Below are 16225 nucleotides of genomic sequence, written 5' to 3'. Positions count from 1 at the left end.
AATTCACATGATGAGAGAATGAGAAATTTAAAGAGGAAAAAAAAAAAGAAAAATATGCAAAATTTCTCCCGTCGCAGACCCACGTGACTTTCACGTGTCATTTTGTTCTCAAGAAATGAGGACCCGGCTAAGGGGGCAGCACTCAGGTCATGATCAGACAGCCACTATAGTATAGTACTCCTAGTCATTTACTTTGATCATCCAAATATTTGCATTATCATCGAGTTATAACTTTTATAATTACTAAGTTCATAATTAAATATTTATATATTTTAATTAAAAAAATATTTGGTTTAAACCAAAATTATTGAATTGCTCAGAACTTGTATTCTAGGGCGGAGCCAGTGTTGGTTGTGGGTTCGACAAAATCCAATAACTCTAGCTCCGTCGTCTCAAAATATGTATAAATACAAAGGATGATCCTATGTTTTTATTCTTTTGGTCTTCCTAAAGTTTTTAATCACATAGACTGGCTTTTCAAACTCTCAGCTTCTTTTTCTTCCCTTTTCAACTTTTTTATGGGCATGAGTGAAACCATGCCAAACCCTACCAACTGGGCACAATTCTACCAACACAGCCTCTCCGGCGGCCAACCTCAAAGATCACCGTCAACCACCGTATTCTCCGACGGTCGAGTCTCTGATTCTACGGTGGTCACTACCACTACCACTTCCATAGTGAGTAGTAGTAGTACTCACCACAACCATGGCCCAGCCGATGGCCGTGTTTCCAAGCCTATACGACGTCGTTCACGAGCTTCTCGACGAACACCAACCACTGTATTGAACACAGACACCACCAACTTCCGAGCCATGGTTCAACAGTTCACTGGTGGCTCAATTACTGCACCATTTGCGTCAACACAGGGAACCTACTTAGGTTTCGGCTCTAGCTCCTCCAATAATATTGTGAACCCTGCTACTACTGTTGCTAATTCTGGAGCGTATAATATACAGTTTCAACAGCCACTGCAACAAAATCAGGTACCCTATATGTTCAGCTCATTCGGTCGTACCAGCAATTCGGGTAATAGGGTTTCTACGTTGGTTTCTCCCAGTGAGAGTGGATCTTCTCCTTCTAATGAGAACAAGTCTGAAAATAACTTTATGTTCTAATTAATTAATCTGATTTCACACAGATTTTTTATTTTTCCTCATCAGAGGTTTTTCCAAGTTTCAACTTCGGCGGCTTTGATTTTCATAAAACTGATGAATAAAGCTGGCCTGTACATATACTCCCACTAGGAAGAAGATCCCCGCTGCTTCTTTTTGTTTTACATATATAGGACTACTTAAATTTTGTTCACAATGTATTTTCCTCTTTTTGATATGTATTTTTCTTGATTTCTTTATTTATTTCCTTTTGAAAAAAATTATGTTACTATTTGGACCAATATAGGTTTTGATGCTCTTTCTGTGCGATTATTTTTACCATGCGGAATAATGCAAGTACACCCTATTGTACGGTATAGGGGCAAAGCTACACTTTGGTTAGGGTGGTCATTGACCACCCTTTATCGAAAAATTACATTGCGTATATAGGTTTAGAGGTACATAATATATATTGAATACTTTTTGTCGGATTTTCTTTTACTTCTTTTAAATATGAACACCCTTGAGGAAACTCCTGGCTTTGCCACTAATCCTATATATAGAAGAAAATAAGAATTGGAGTATTGCAAGTTCATAGGACTGAAACTTCTGACTGAGTGGAACTTTAGGGAATTTTATTAAGTACAATTGTAAATATTAAAGCATACATATAGACACGTCAAAACTTTGAGGGTCAAGCCTAACTGGAATTCTAACCTTTCTAAGTTCCAAAAATTAGGGCCAGTTGTTACACTTTGTTTTTGTGTCTTGCTAATAGGATAATATGTTTATATATTAAATTTTCAGCTAGTACATAGTGAGATCAGACCATACTAGATAATACAGGTAAATATTTACTCGTATATGGTATTTTTATAAATATAATAAATGCATGAGGTATGTCTTCACATACACTCTTATTAATAAACTGGAGTTAAATTAATATGTAATCTTAATCTCTAGTAACTCAACTATAGTAAAAAGTATAATTTGATGTAAACATCAATTGAAAATAATTTTTTACGAAAAAGAAAAAGATGTTCAAGAAAGCGAAGCGGGTCTGCGGGGGCACATCGCACACTTTCTCCTATTTGGCGAAAATTCAAATGGAAAACGACTGCACGTATGGTGAAAGAAAAGAAATTAAAATTTGCATATTTACAATATAGTACTAGTTTATATCATTATGTTAAGTTATACTCCCGTGAACCTATTTCCTTTTTGGTCCGTTCAAAAAAGAATGACCATGTTCTAAATTTGGAAACAATTTAGCTTAAACTTACAATTCTACTCTTAATGAGAAGCTTTTATAACCATACAAATACTCTGGACCCCTTTTTGATTTTGTTTAAGATCACAAACTCCAAAAGTCTATATTTTTTATTAAACTCCGTGCCCAATCAAACAGGTTCACATAAATTGGAACGGAGAGAGTAGTATGTAGTAAATGACTTGATGATATAAAAGATATATCAACTAATTTATTACAAATAAGTTAAATTAAAGGAAACAAAAAGAGATAGATACAGGCCGATTCCCGAAATGCCTTTCTGGATATTTTTCAATGTCCCGGCTATTTTACTAGTCTCTTTTGAAATAGGCCTATTTTTTCTCCAAGTTTGACCAATGAATCGAACGGGGTTTCAAGTTTTTCATTTCATGAACTAAATATGCGGTTCCTGAATATAACATTGAAAAAATTATTTATTAATTACTGTAATAAACGGAAGGGGGGGGGGGTGGGGGGGATGGCATGTTGACTTGTTGAATGAGAAATGGACGGGAAGAGGCTATGGGAGATGTATGGGAGCTTACCGGGTCCCACTGAACGTGTAAAGCGGAAAATTAGATATTATATTATCTTGACAAAGTCAATTTTAATTTCCTCACCCTAAAACTTTTTTTCTTCGTATAATAATCCCACTAATTCACATTACTCTTTAGTATTTTCTACGGCTACTCTATTTCATTAGATTCCTTTTGGCAATGGCAAGATTGGGTGGAGCATTTTTTATTAATTGTAAAAATAACAAAATTCCACCTTTTTTTGCTAATTAATTAACTAATCTAATCTTTGATTACATTCTTAAAAACATACCCCAACTTGGATCTGACTTTGAAATGTAACTACTATCAGCCCAACTGTCTTTGAGTTGCTTCCAAGTGTAGAAATCTAAACTCACGATCATCATTGATACTATCTTTTAGGGTTGTTTGGTATCATGGATAAACAAAAATAATCTTGGGATAAAAATTTAGTACCGCTTTATTCCTTGTTTGGTTACTAATCCTGGAATAAGTTATTCCATGATTAAAAAAATAGTATTGGAACAATTTATATCTGCCAAATGGTGGAATAAGAATTCCAGGATAAGTATCCCATGATAAAGCAGTAAAATCGACAATCCATGGTTTAATACAACATACCAAACAATAAATAAGAAATAATAACGGGATAACTAAGCCCAGCATAACTAATTTCAGTAGAACTAGTCCCAGCATAATTAATCTCAGCATAACTTATTTTGAAACCAAACCACTCCTTAAAGTGTACTTCATCAAACAAACAACACCATATATATATAAATTAAGATTTCTCTAATATTTTGTATAATTTAATATTTAAGTAAATTATTTTTATTTTAATTATTTAGGCATTAAATATTAAATATAGATAAATTATACTCATCGAAATATTATGTTGAGAAACAAACCGTTTTAATATATTATCTAATATTAAAATTTAAAGATAATATTTTAAACTCCGATTCAAATATCTTAATCCATTAAAAAAAAGGAAAATACAATACAAACAATGCCCAAGACTCTCAAGCTACTTTCTATTAGCAGGGATTCTCAACTTTGCTAAGAGAAAAAAAGGACAATTAGCTTGCTGCACAAAGTATTTTGTGTTCACGCAGGGTCGAACGAAGGGTCGTACTCTAAAGTGTATGATGTAGACAGCCTACCCTGATGCAAGATGGCCGATTCTCTAACTTTGCTAATTAGAGCAAATGGTCTAATCAATAGGCATAAGACTCCATCATCCATTTGATGTTTTGGTAGGTATGTGCAAATTGTCCCAAAAAAAGAAGAGAAAAGGAAAGGGTAATTTGAAAGGCATGCCACCAATTCTTACACTTCATTCAAACAGTTCTATAATTTCTTGTCTCTTTCATCATCAATTTTAAAAGGGTATAATCCAAAACTCAAATTTTTAAATATCAACATTCTCCTACTTATATTTGTCACCTTCTTTGTGTATCATTGCAGTCAGAAAAATGAATCCTAAAGCCATAATTTTCCCACTTTTCGTAGCAATAACTGCTGTTTTTGTATCAACAAATTTCACGTACTTCAACTGCATTCTTAATGTTAATCGACGCCATCACGATCATCGCCATCACTCCGATGATGATAAGGCAAAAATATCATCAATATGTGACAATTTTTCGCCGAATTTTCCCACTATAGACACTAATACCACGTCCATTCTATGCGTTGATCATAATGGCTGTTGTAATTTCACTACAGTGCAAGCTGCAGTTGATGCAGTTGGGAATTTTAGCGCGAAAAGAAGCTTAATATGGATAAACAATGGCATTTATTTGTAAGAATTATATTGTAGTTCTATATTGGTTTTTACAAGTGACTTTTGTTAATTTCTCTTGTTTTATTATGTAACAAATTATTTTTATTTGTTCGAAATGCAGTGAGAAAGTAATTATTCCAAAAACAAAACCTAACATCACATTTCAAGGGCAAGGGTATACCACAACAGCTATTGTATGGAATGACACTGCCAATTCTGCAAATGGCACATTTTACAGTGGATCTGTCCAAATTTTCTCTACCAACTTTATTGCCAAGAATATAAGTTTCATGGTATATTATTATCAACCCTTTCATTTACATGCAGGAAAAGTATATACTCCCTCTATCGAATAGTGATGTGTAGAAATTCTTATATACTTTTACTTGCATCGGTGTTTTAATAATTTAGCACCCTGCTACATATTTTATTGTCGACATTAATATATAATACAGAATGTAGCTCCAATGCCGGGGCCAGGAGCAGTAGGAGCGCAAGCAGTGGCAATTAGGATAGCAGGAGATGAAGCTGCTTTCTGGGGTTGTGGATTTTTCGGAGCTCAGGATACTCTTCATGATGATAGAGGTCGCCATTATTTCAAAGATTGTTATATTCAGGGTTCTATCGACTTTATTTTTGGCAATGGCAAATCATTGTACGAGGTACTCCCTCCGTTTCATATTATTTGAGGTAGTTTGACTCGGCACGGAGTTTAAGAAAAAAGAAGAAGACTTTTGAAACTTGTGGTCTTAAAACCTTAAGGGGTAAAAGGTTTGTGGGGCCATGCCATTTGTGTGGCTATAAAAGCTTCTCATTAAGGGCAAAAAGGATAAAATGAAGAGTTTAAAGTTGAATTATTTCCAAATTTAGAAATGTGTCATTTGTTTTGGTACAGACTAAAAAGAAAAGTACCTCATTTAATATGAAACGGAGGGAGTAACTTTTATTTCACCTAATCATTTAGTTAGTCGTTTTGACAAACTGAGTTTGTTTTAAAATATTTAACGTTTTAGAAAAATGATAAGTAATAGGAGTACTATTATTCGGATCTATCCTTAAGAGTATTAATTAAGTGAGATGTTAAGGAGAGCTAGATTTATTAATACTCCTATAATTTAGATAAATACTTTTTTGATTAAAGCTATTAATAAGTGATTTTCTTGAGAGATGCACTTAGTAGCATTTATCGCGTCGCAAGTACGAAAAAGATTGTTTAAATTTCAAAGTACATGTTTTCTTTATCCCATAAAATACATAATATTTCACTTGCTCCATTTCTTTCTAATCAAAACAAGCACATATCAAATGCACCTAGTAGTTAAAATAAATGAATAAATGATAAAGTTTGAAGAGGTTTGTATAAGGAGTACAGTCAAACATCTCTATAACAACTTTATTTGTTCCAGTTTTTTTTGGTTGTTATAGCGAAATGCTGTTATATAGAACATATATTATATCATAACATAAAAATTAGTTGCAGAAAAACTTGACTTTTATAGAGAATGGTTGTTATATAGCGATGCTATTATAGAGAGATATGACTCTATTACTAATAGTTTCAAGAACATGCAGAACTGCCAGTTGATATCAATAGCAAGCCCAGTAGCAGCAGGAGTGAAGTCGATTAACGGGGCTGTGACAGCACACGGCAGAGCTACCAAAGACGAAAACAGCGGCTTTGCATTCGTAAACTGCACTTTGGGAGGGACTGGTAGGATTTGGTTGGGCCGTGCATGGAGGCCTTACTCCACTGTCATCTTTGCTAACACTTACATGACTGATATCGTTGCTCCCGAGGGCTGGAACGACTTTAACGACCCTTCAAGAGATCAGTTAAGTCGTTTCATCTCATCTAAACGTTTAAACTATTATAATAATTTTTTTTACAACTCAACGTTGGAACTTTTCCCGTTAAAGTGAGTTATAGCCCAGTTCCTCTCTTTAGTCCATCCTATTAATTGCCTGGATAAATCCCCTACCAATGTAACATTTCGTGCAATATATCACAGCTGCAACTTCACATTTGAAAAACAAATAAGCATCAACTTCACTTAGACGCACCATCATTGTTACGAACTAATCTTCTCCAACATACCTTCACTACACGAAATAAGGTTTTCAATCACGATGTTTTTTGGCGATTTCTTTAGTTGCCACCAAAAGTAGTGCTATCTGTTTTGAGTAGTGACCTACCTAAAATCTATTTTGTGATGTATCTATTTACTTTTTTGTGGCAATTCGCCAGAAAAACAAATAATAAAGTAACAAAAACAATGCAAATGGGCGGATGCCACACATGATTTACATTGTTCCAAGCTTGGCGAGAAATATTCACAAAAATTATATGTAATATATATAAATAAAAATGAAAATGGTTTCAATTAACTAATATTCTATGAGAAAATTAATCTTTAAAATAATATTCTCCCCTTCAACAACTCACTTTCATGTTTGTTACTGTGAGCAGTGGCGGAGCCAGAATTTTAACTATGGCGAGTCAAAATATAAATAAGTAAGCACACAAAGAATTATCAAGGGGAGTCAATGTATAGTATATATACATAAAATTAAAAATTTAACGTATTTACACATTGTAATTTTCTGATGAAAGGGTGTCAATTGACTCCCCTTGTCAATGAGTGGCTCCGCCACTGTGCTTGAGCACTATCGGAAATAAAATTTTCAGTGATGATGTTCTGTAGCCAGGGGCGAAGCTACATTCTCTTAAGGGTGGTCAATTGACCACCCTTCATCGAAGAATTACATTGTGTATATATGTAAAATATTAGGTTTTAGAGGTATATAACATATACTGAACACTCTCCGTTGGAGAATTTTTTTTTACTTCTTTCAAGTTTGAATATCCTTGAGGAAATTTCTGGCTTCGCCAGTGTCTGTAGCGATTAGCCGCCACCAAAGGTAGTGATATATGTCGATGGCATTACTTTCAATGGTCACTTAATCTGTCACCACAAAATGTCGTCACTGAAACTTTTATTTCCCGGCATACGTAGTCGCCACGGAAAAGAGCGACATGTAGCTCTAACTTTGGTGACGACTTGTTTAGAGGGTGTTTGGATTGACTTATTTTAAGTGCTTATTGGCTTTTAAGCACTTTTTAAATTTGTGTGGTGTTTGACAATGATTAAAAGTGCTTAAAAGCACTTACTTTTAGGCATAAAAGGTACAAAAATAAGCCAAAAGCCAAAAGTTGGTATTACCAACTTATGTCTTTTGACTTTTAGCTTAAAAGCTACTTTTTATAAGTCAATCCAAACTCCATCTTAGTCCCACGAGAAATCTCTTTTTTTCCCTGATGTGCTCTAACAATTAAAAAAATAGTAAAGTAAGTTGTTAAATCTATTTCTTTAAAGTTTTACTTTTTATCATAAAAAATATTAGTTAATCAAAATAATTTTTTATTTTACATATAATATTTGTGAAATTTTTTCATCAAAGCTTGGATCAATGTGAATGTGCATCCGACCATGTTGTATTAATTACTATTATTATTTTTATTATTATTATTATTATTATTATTATTATTATTATTATTTTTTTTTTTTTTAATTTTTTTACGGAGACTACGCCCGCCAAAATATGTTTTAGATAGGTCGCTACTGAAGGTTGATAGCACTACTTTTGGTGGTGACCAAAGATAGGTCGTCGTAGAACGTCATCACTTAATATATTATTCCTATAACGCTCTAACAATAACATACATTAAAGTTAGTTGTTAAATCCAAGAAGATTAATCTTTAAAGTATTACTTTCTTATAAAAATATCAGTTAATTAATTTTCTTTAAATGTAATTTTTGTGAAATTTTCGGCAAGGCTTGGAACAATCTGACTGTGCATCAGCCCTAGTTGTATTGTTATTCCTGTTTTGTTATTATATTTTTTGGCAATTAAACTCACCATAATAAATTGAAAATGTACCACAATATAAATTTTAGCTAGGTCGTTGCTCAAAACATATAACATTTACTTTTGGTCATGACGACTAAAAAGATCATCACAGAACGTCGGCACTAAAAACCTTATTTTAGAGAGTGCTTATCATAATAAAATTTATTTGTTTTCAACTTGTTTTCAACTTAACATTATCATTCTACTTATATTATTGGTTGTAAAGTTTAACAGATTAGAATAATTTATACAGGACAATCTTTTATGGGGAGTACAATTGTTCAGGAGCAGGATCCAGTATGACATTGAGAGCACCATATGTTCAAAGACTAAATGATACACAAATTCTTCCCTTCCTCAACTCGTCTTTCATTGATGCTAATTTGTGGCTCCAATCTTTTACCTCTTAGCATCCTTCTCCATAGAGGTGAAGCTAAGATTTGAAGTTTATGTCTTCAGGTTTTGACCGAACCCTCAATTGCAAGGCTAGCTCCGTCTCTGTGGCGCGTGCACATATACAAACCACATTTCCGAATTAGACGAGATTATTATACTTTTTATTATGGGTTTATTTTTTATCCATTGACAGTACCGTAGATGAACTTGCATAATCAGTGGAATTTAACAATAAAAGATTCTTATTTTTCATATTTAATGGATACTGTAACAATGTGTAGAAATTAAATCCGTTATTATTATTATTATTATTATTATTATTATTATTATTATTATTATTATTATCAAGCGACATGAAGATTTATCACGAATTTTATTCTAGCTATCAAGTATTCTTTAATTAGAAAAATAAAAGAATTCTCTTCTCATGTATTCCATAGTCTTTCTTAGATTTCCTATTCTTTTTAAGTGGCAAAGGGGAAATTTTTTAAGATTGCTAAAACAAAAATACGAAATAATTAAAAAGCAAAGTGCAAGATGCTGTTTTGTCCCGAAGAATGGCCATAATATTTTGACGCTTTGCCCTACATATAATGCAAAAAACAATAAATTAAGCTCATCTGCTTAATTAGTAGGCTGACCTATAAATTGAATATATTGATAAGCAGATAATCTAGGACAGGAGGACCTACAAATTCTTGGTCATTTAATATTTTGAGAAGAAAGGAGAGTAAAGGTACATTGGTCTAGCTAGTGAAGAGTTATCCACAATATAAAACCAACGAAAGAGAAAAAAAAGGTACAATCTCTAATAAAAGTATAGTCCTGTTTATAAACCTTGTACACGTAATGTGTTTTTTTTAATATGTGCTGTTTCTATGAAAGATATCAAGGTCACCTTTATTTGTAGTAATAATTTGAAAGCGGATAACCTGGTACTGGATGATATAATTTTATCCATAAAAATGGTAGCTGTTTTGCTTATAGCTTTTGTTTCTTCAAGATAGTGCTTATATTGTTTTGCATCTTCTATTTACTTGTTACATGAGGAGCTAGGTTAAGAAGAAGAAACTTTTCGTTTACTTAGCATAGGACTGATAATATAGGCCAAGTCAGCCATGTCTAGGGGTCAAATTGGTGGGTTGGGCTAATTTTGAGCGGGTCAAAATGGATTGAGTCAATAATTAAGGGGTCAAATGACCCGCCCAAAAGTTACTTAGTCTAAGATGAGTTGGGTCAAGATGGGCTAAAATTCGGGTCATAGCCCAACCTGTCCAACTTTTATCAAGCTTTACTTAATGTGTTGTTTTCTTATGAATTGTATAATTACTAAATAAGATTTTTTTTTTTGTTATGGTCATATATAACATATCAAACAAAAACATTATTTCTAAGATTTGACAAAGTTACTCATGGATAAATTTGAGTTACAAATTAGTCCAACTTTAAATGAGTTGGGCTGAATTGGGTCGAGATGGTCTAAGTTCAATAAATGGATGGGTCAATAACCAACCCTACCTTGGGCGAATCATTTGGGCTTGGGCCAAATTTGAAAGCCCTAGCCATTTCTGTCTCAAGACGAGGCAAACCTTCTTTGATCATTTTAGGCAAACCTGAGAATGATATTTGTCATGCTAACTTAAGAAAGAATTACAAGAAAATACACATGACTTCACACCATAACAAAAAATGGTCCATATTTTTAAGTTTTACCGACCTAGCCCATATTGTACATATTTTGAAAGCACTAGCAAATTCAAAATCTGTGTTCTTACAACTATTGCTTCTAAAGCTATGGAGTTAAATCTGTGTTCTCACAACCATTGCTTTCGCTCTCTCTTCTTCTCACATCTTCTACATANAATGTAAGAAAATTGAAGAGTAGAAGTCCACCATTGAAGGCGATTCAAAGCTTTGCTTTTAAAAATAGGATTTTTTGAGTTTGTTAGTTGTTTGGATTGAGTATTGTTCCAATTGATTGAAAATATCAAAAGGAGTTCAAAATTTTAATTTGAAGTGATTTGGAGTAGATTTGAGTTAAATTTCGGAAAAGACGCAAGGAAGAAGACGAAGTCAGTTTTTTGTATAATTATGTATAATCTCGTATAATAGAGTATATGAGTGTATAAACACATCTTATACACTATTATACACTTTTATACACCTTTATACAAGCGTCTGTAGACGAACTTCTTCCACGATTTTCAGTTGCAATTCTTGTTCAAAACCAGTCCAAATCTCCATTAAATGACTTCAAATTTTATATACAACCTTCTTATACTATTTCTAACAAGTCTAAATAACACCCACTCCAAATTTCTCACAAAATCAAATTCGGAATTTAAACCCCGTATGTAAGCTTGTTAAAAATCTAATTTTCACCACCCAAATGGATTTGGTTTGTTGAACTAATATTTGAGTCACAGTTACTGATTTAAAAATTAACTTAAATGTTTGAGCAATCTTTTTTAAAAATTAAATAGTAATTTCGAGAATCTATTGGAGTTGGATGTTGAATCTTAGCCTATTATTTTTGGGCTAGTTGGTTGTAGATTAAAATATGGGCTATAAAATTTAAAAGTAGGGAGCCAGTTGTTCTTATGTGAAATTTTCCCCTAACTTAAAGTGAAATTACCCGAGTATAGAATGAGGTTGTAGGATTTGAAAACTGGAATCTTGGTCAACCTTGCATTGTCTATACCATGCGCAACATGATGGTTTTTGTATGAACATTTCTTAGCGAAGATCCTCGTAAAGTTCTTTGTGCTTCCCGTGTTATTGATGTTTTGTACTTCAAAATCACACCGTGTGATGTCCAATTTTTCGTGTGCATAGATTATAGAATGACCTGGTTCTTCTATGCATTCCTTATACTATAGTTGCAAAATAATAAATGAAGAAAATAAAGAACATAATTATTTTTATGTGAAAAATACCTGGCTCAAAAGGTAAAAAAACACGATCTACTACCCAGTGAGATTTTTTCCAACACTTCACTAAATCACTGAGCCAAAAATAGCGTTTACAAAACTCTTCTAAACCTAAGGATTACCTCTAACCCTTGTGAGCGTTAGAATTTGAGAGAGAGAGACTACGAATTAGGATGCAGTATATTCAGAAAGAAAGAAGTTCTGGAGTGTTTTTCGTGTGTAGAAAATGGAGCCTTGCCTCAGAATTTATAGGCAATTATCAGAAGAGGTGTCTGGAAAAGGTACCTTTTCAGAAGCCAAAGCCAAATCGAAAGCCAAAGCCGAAGCCGAGCCGAGCGAGTGACGACGGTTCATTCTCTTCAACTCCTTTTAAGAGCTTTAAGAAGTGATTCTATATATAAGCACACAAATGTGGTTGTCCCTCACCAATGAGGGACAAAGTGCAAGACAAAAGTTCACTTCTTCAAATTTTCAATTTCCCTCCATTTTATTTCCCTCCATTTCCAATTCACACTTCTTCTACTTTAAAGCCCAATGGCTTCAAGTCCAACAATCCCCCACATGAATGGGAATGGCTGTATCGAGAAAGATCATAGATGAAAGCTATGTGATTTTGCAAGTAAGGATTAATTGCATCTGGATAAGTAGGTTTCCCTTTGAACTTTCCGTAGTGAACATATGTCGGATATACTCGGTCAATCGGTAGATTTGATATCTTTGAACCGTCGAACTTTAGTGTATACCTAGACAACCATATGTCACACAACCAACCCTTAACCGTCTTTTGGTTCTCATTGTTGTGTTCGTTTTAGCCATGAACACCGCCTNGTTTGGATTAAGGTGTTTGCATGGAAAGTATTGAAATGTGTTTTAGAATCGGAAATTGTTTAATCCTTTGAGGCAAAATAACATGTATTGTAAAATCAAACGCGAAGACTACTTCCTTGTGTTGTTGCGTGGTATCGAACCAGAAAATTCATTTCTGTTTGAAGCTGGCTTGCGTTTAAAAAATGGGCTCTCTCATGAGCCCACTTGGATTGATATCAATTCGGAACTCAAAGTAGTCTTACGCCTGGGGACCACTGTGCCCCATACTGGACCCAATATTGATTTCACGTCGCTGGGCCTGGCTTCACATGGAGCCCGATTTCTTCAGGTGTTAAATCTGCAACCATGTTTAATCACATCAGGTTTATTAGTTGGACCCTCGGTCCATTTGTGCTAGACTGATCCCTTGCTCGAAATAAGTAACTCTCCTCGTGTGAATCATTAGTCAGTCGAAGGGAAGCCTTTAATCACATTTAGTTCTAGCGGGTTAAGCCCATTAACTAGATTGAAGTGAGCCTTAATTAGATAACTCGCAGTGCGCGACCCTCATGAATTAGTCTAAGACCGTTAAGCTAGAACATATTGAGGCGCGCCAAGCCCGATAAAATCTCAGATGCTTGGCCCCGTTCAAATATTTCTTTTAAAACAATTGGAATCCGAGGCGTGCCATTTAGCAAAATTTCATGGCCCTCGCAAAGCCAAGACGCGTGGTTGCTTTAGGCGCGTGTATTTTAGTAATATTACTTTCTTAAACACGGGTGCACATTTATGTGACCCAAATCTAAATCTCAACGGAGTCGAAATGCGTCAAAAGCCACGGGTGCACTGGTGTAACGTGGTTCGAGATACATTTTCACGACGTTGCAATTCTTATTAAAAGACATAAAGTAAAAGTGGTTAAAATACAGGGCACATAGGTTAGAATATGTTTTAAAATCAGATAAAAGCAAATACCGCAGTTGAGCGACCGTGCTAGAACCACGAAATCCGGGAATGCCTAATACCTTCTCCCGGGTTAACAGAATTCCTTACTCGGAATTCTGGTTCGCGGACTGTTAACAGAGTCATAATTTCCTCGGATCGGGATTCAACCGGTGACTTGGGACACCATTAATCTCCTAAGTGGCGACTCTGAATGTTAATAATAAATCCCGTTCCGACTGTCCTTTAATTGGAAAAAATCCTTTACACCCTCACAGGCGTAGCGTAAAAAAGGAGGTGTGACAGCTCTGGCGACTCTGCTGGGGAATCGAACCCAGAATCTCTGGTTCAGGTTTCAGAATTCGAGCTTAGATATATTGTTGTATTTGGCTTTATCTGATTTTCCTACATGTTTCATGCTAAATGTGCAAGATGTTGCTTTTTACCGCTTTGATATTATCTGGAATTGCATATAAACTATGCCGAAACCCTTCTCTTCTCACCTCCGGGGATGTGCTTACTGGTTGAGACTCCCTATTCTGTTAGTGTCAATACCCTGAAATAAGAAAGAGGCCGGACAAGTTACTAAGCCGGATGGCCTTTTGGTTCCCGGTACGTAGCCCCTTCCTCGACTCGAGTTGTCCGCTCGGGTACACAGTCTAGAACACATACCCAGGTCTTGAACCTAGAAGAACTTGACTTCATGCCGGATCCCTAGTAGGACGTTTATCTGCATCACGTGCATTTTGACTTAGGGGACTCAATACAGGGGTTGGGTCCGTCTAGGACAGGTGTACCCGGAATAATGGACCATCCTGCTGCATCCTATGTGTGCATTTATCTGTTTAGGACCTGCATGCTGACCGGCTTTGAATATTTGGGAGAAAGTGGAAAAAACAAAAGAGAAAATAGCGATATAGAGAGTTAAGTTCCTATATTAGAAAAAATCAATGTCCAAGTAGTGCCGAAATGCTGCCGAATTTTTTGAAAAAAAGAGAAGAAAGTTCTTTTTAGTTTGCCAATGGAAAAGAAAAACAAAAGAGTTTTATTTTCACATTAGTTTATTTTATTTACCATTGACAAGGACAATATAAAAACAAAAGAATCTTGCTTTCAGAAATAGTGTATTTGCCAATAAAAACGAAATAAGTCTTGTTTTCAAAATAGTTAGATTTATTTGCCCGAACTACGCTGGTTTGATTCTCACCGGACGTGAGATACGTAGGCAACCCTCATCGGGTCCAACCTCCCCTTTTCAAAAATAGCCAAAAATACCAAAATTTTTAATTTCGTTATGAATAAGTCGGGTGATGCCATTCTTGTCAAAAATAAGTCAAATGTCCCCAAAAGGGCGCCAGAAGGCTGTTTTTGCAAGAACAGCCACCCTGAGTCATCTTCTAAACGGTTAGCAGGCACAGCCTTAAAATCTTCCTTATGAAGTGCTGAAAGGCCGTATCCGCAATACCGGCAGTTTGTTTTGGCAATTTGAACAAGGATTGTGCCACTTTTCTCTTTTAGGTCAACATAAGTGATTAAAATCACCTTAATAAATGTGCAGGATGAGCACGACTCAAAATGAATTATTTTCAATCATGCATAAAATCCCTTTGGAGTTACGTCTGTGGTGGAACGATTTAGGCGGAGAAGGGCAAGATGCAGTCAAGAAACATTTGAAAGGGCTTACTGGTTTGCTCGATATTGCGCCTCGGGGGGATATTATTAGAGCACTGGTTACATGTTGGGACCCAGCACATAATGTGTTTCATTTTTCAGATTTCGAGCTTACTCCGACATTAGAGGAAATAGCTGGCTACATTGGAAAGGATGAGGTTCCATTGAGGCACAAATATTTGGTTGCCCCTAGAGTTGTAGCTGCGCACAGATTTCTAGACTCTTTGAAGATAGTCAGAGCCGTCCATAACACAGATTTGGCAAATGGCTTTTGTACTCTAAGTTTCATATATCAGCGATACGGCCATATTGGGGGGTTCAACAACCCAGAAAGTAAGATATGTAGTAAAGGAAACCGCCAAAAGTGGGAAGAGCATCGACGTTTCGCCTTTATGGTAGCTTTCCTAGGGCTTCTGGTATTTCCAAGGAAGGATGGGAACATTGACATAAAAATAGCCGGGGTCGTCAGCACATTAATTACTCAAGCCAAAAGTACACTGGCACCTATGATATTGGCTGACATCTTCCGTGCTCTTACAGCTTGCAAGGCCGGGGAATCTTTCTTCGAAGGGTGCAATCTATTGTTACAAATGTGGATGATCGAGCACCTGTGTCATTGCCCTCAGTTTTTGAGCTATGGGTCTCCAGACAAAACATGCATAGAAGAGTTTTACACGAGGATTAAAGGGGTTGAGTTGCCAGAAGGGGTCACAGGTTGGACCACATATTTTCGGTCCCTCACTGCTAACCAAATAGAGTGGACACTAGGATGGTTACCCGTTGCTGAAATCGTATACATGCCGGCAGCCCGACCACATTTCCTTCTGATGGGGCTTAGAAGTATTCAGCCTTACGCACCGTATCGAGTGTTGAGGCAGCTGGGGAG

At 35.4% G+C, this 16225-nt stretch overlaps 2 protein-coding genes across 2 annotated transcripts; both read left to right on the top strand.

Annotated features, from left to right (window-relative positions):
* Positions 1-353: 353 nt before the first annotated feature.
* LOC109211378 (VQ motif-containing protein 22-like) lies at positions 354-1418 on the top strand. Its single transcript, XM_019374909.1, has one exon. It carries the CDS (start codon positions 417-419, stop codon positions 1113-1115), a length of 699 nt encoding a protein of 232 aa, XP_019230454.1. The 5' UTR covers positions 354-416; the 3' UTR covers positions 1116-1418.
* Positions 1419-4299: 2881 nt separating this feature from the next.
* Positions 4300-9294, top strand: LOC109211382 (probable pectinesterase 8). Its single transcript, XM_019374919.1, has 5 exons — positions 4300-4701; positions 4805-4976; positions 5139-5345; positions 6256-6515; positions 8847-9294. Exons 1-5 carry the CDS (start codon positions 4373-4375, stop codon positions 9001-9003), a joined length of 1125 nt encoding a protein of 374 aa, XP_019230464.1. The 5' UTR covers positions 4300-4372; the 3' UTR covers positions 9004-9294.
* The last annotated feature ends 6931 nt before the right edge of the window (positions 9295-16225 follow it).

This window comes from Nicotiana attenuata, unplaced genomic scaffold (assembly GCF_001879085.1).
Source record: "Nicotiana attenuata strain UT unplaced genomic scaffold, NIATTr2, whole genome shotgun sequence".
Taxonomy (NCBI): Eukaryota; Viridiplantae; Streptophyta; class Magnoliopsida; order Solanales; family Solanaceae; genus Nicotiana; species Nicotiana attenuata.
This window is presented reverse-complemented; position numbering and strand designations above follow the sequence as displayed.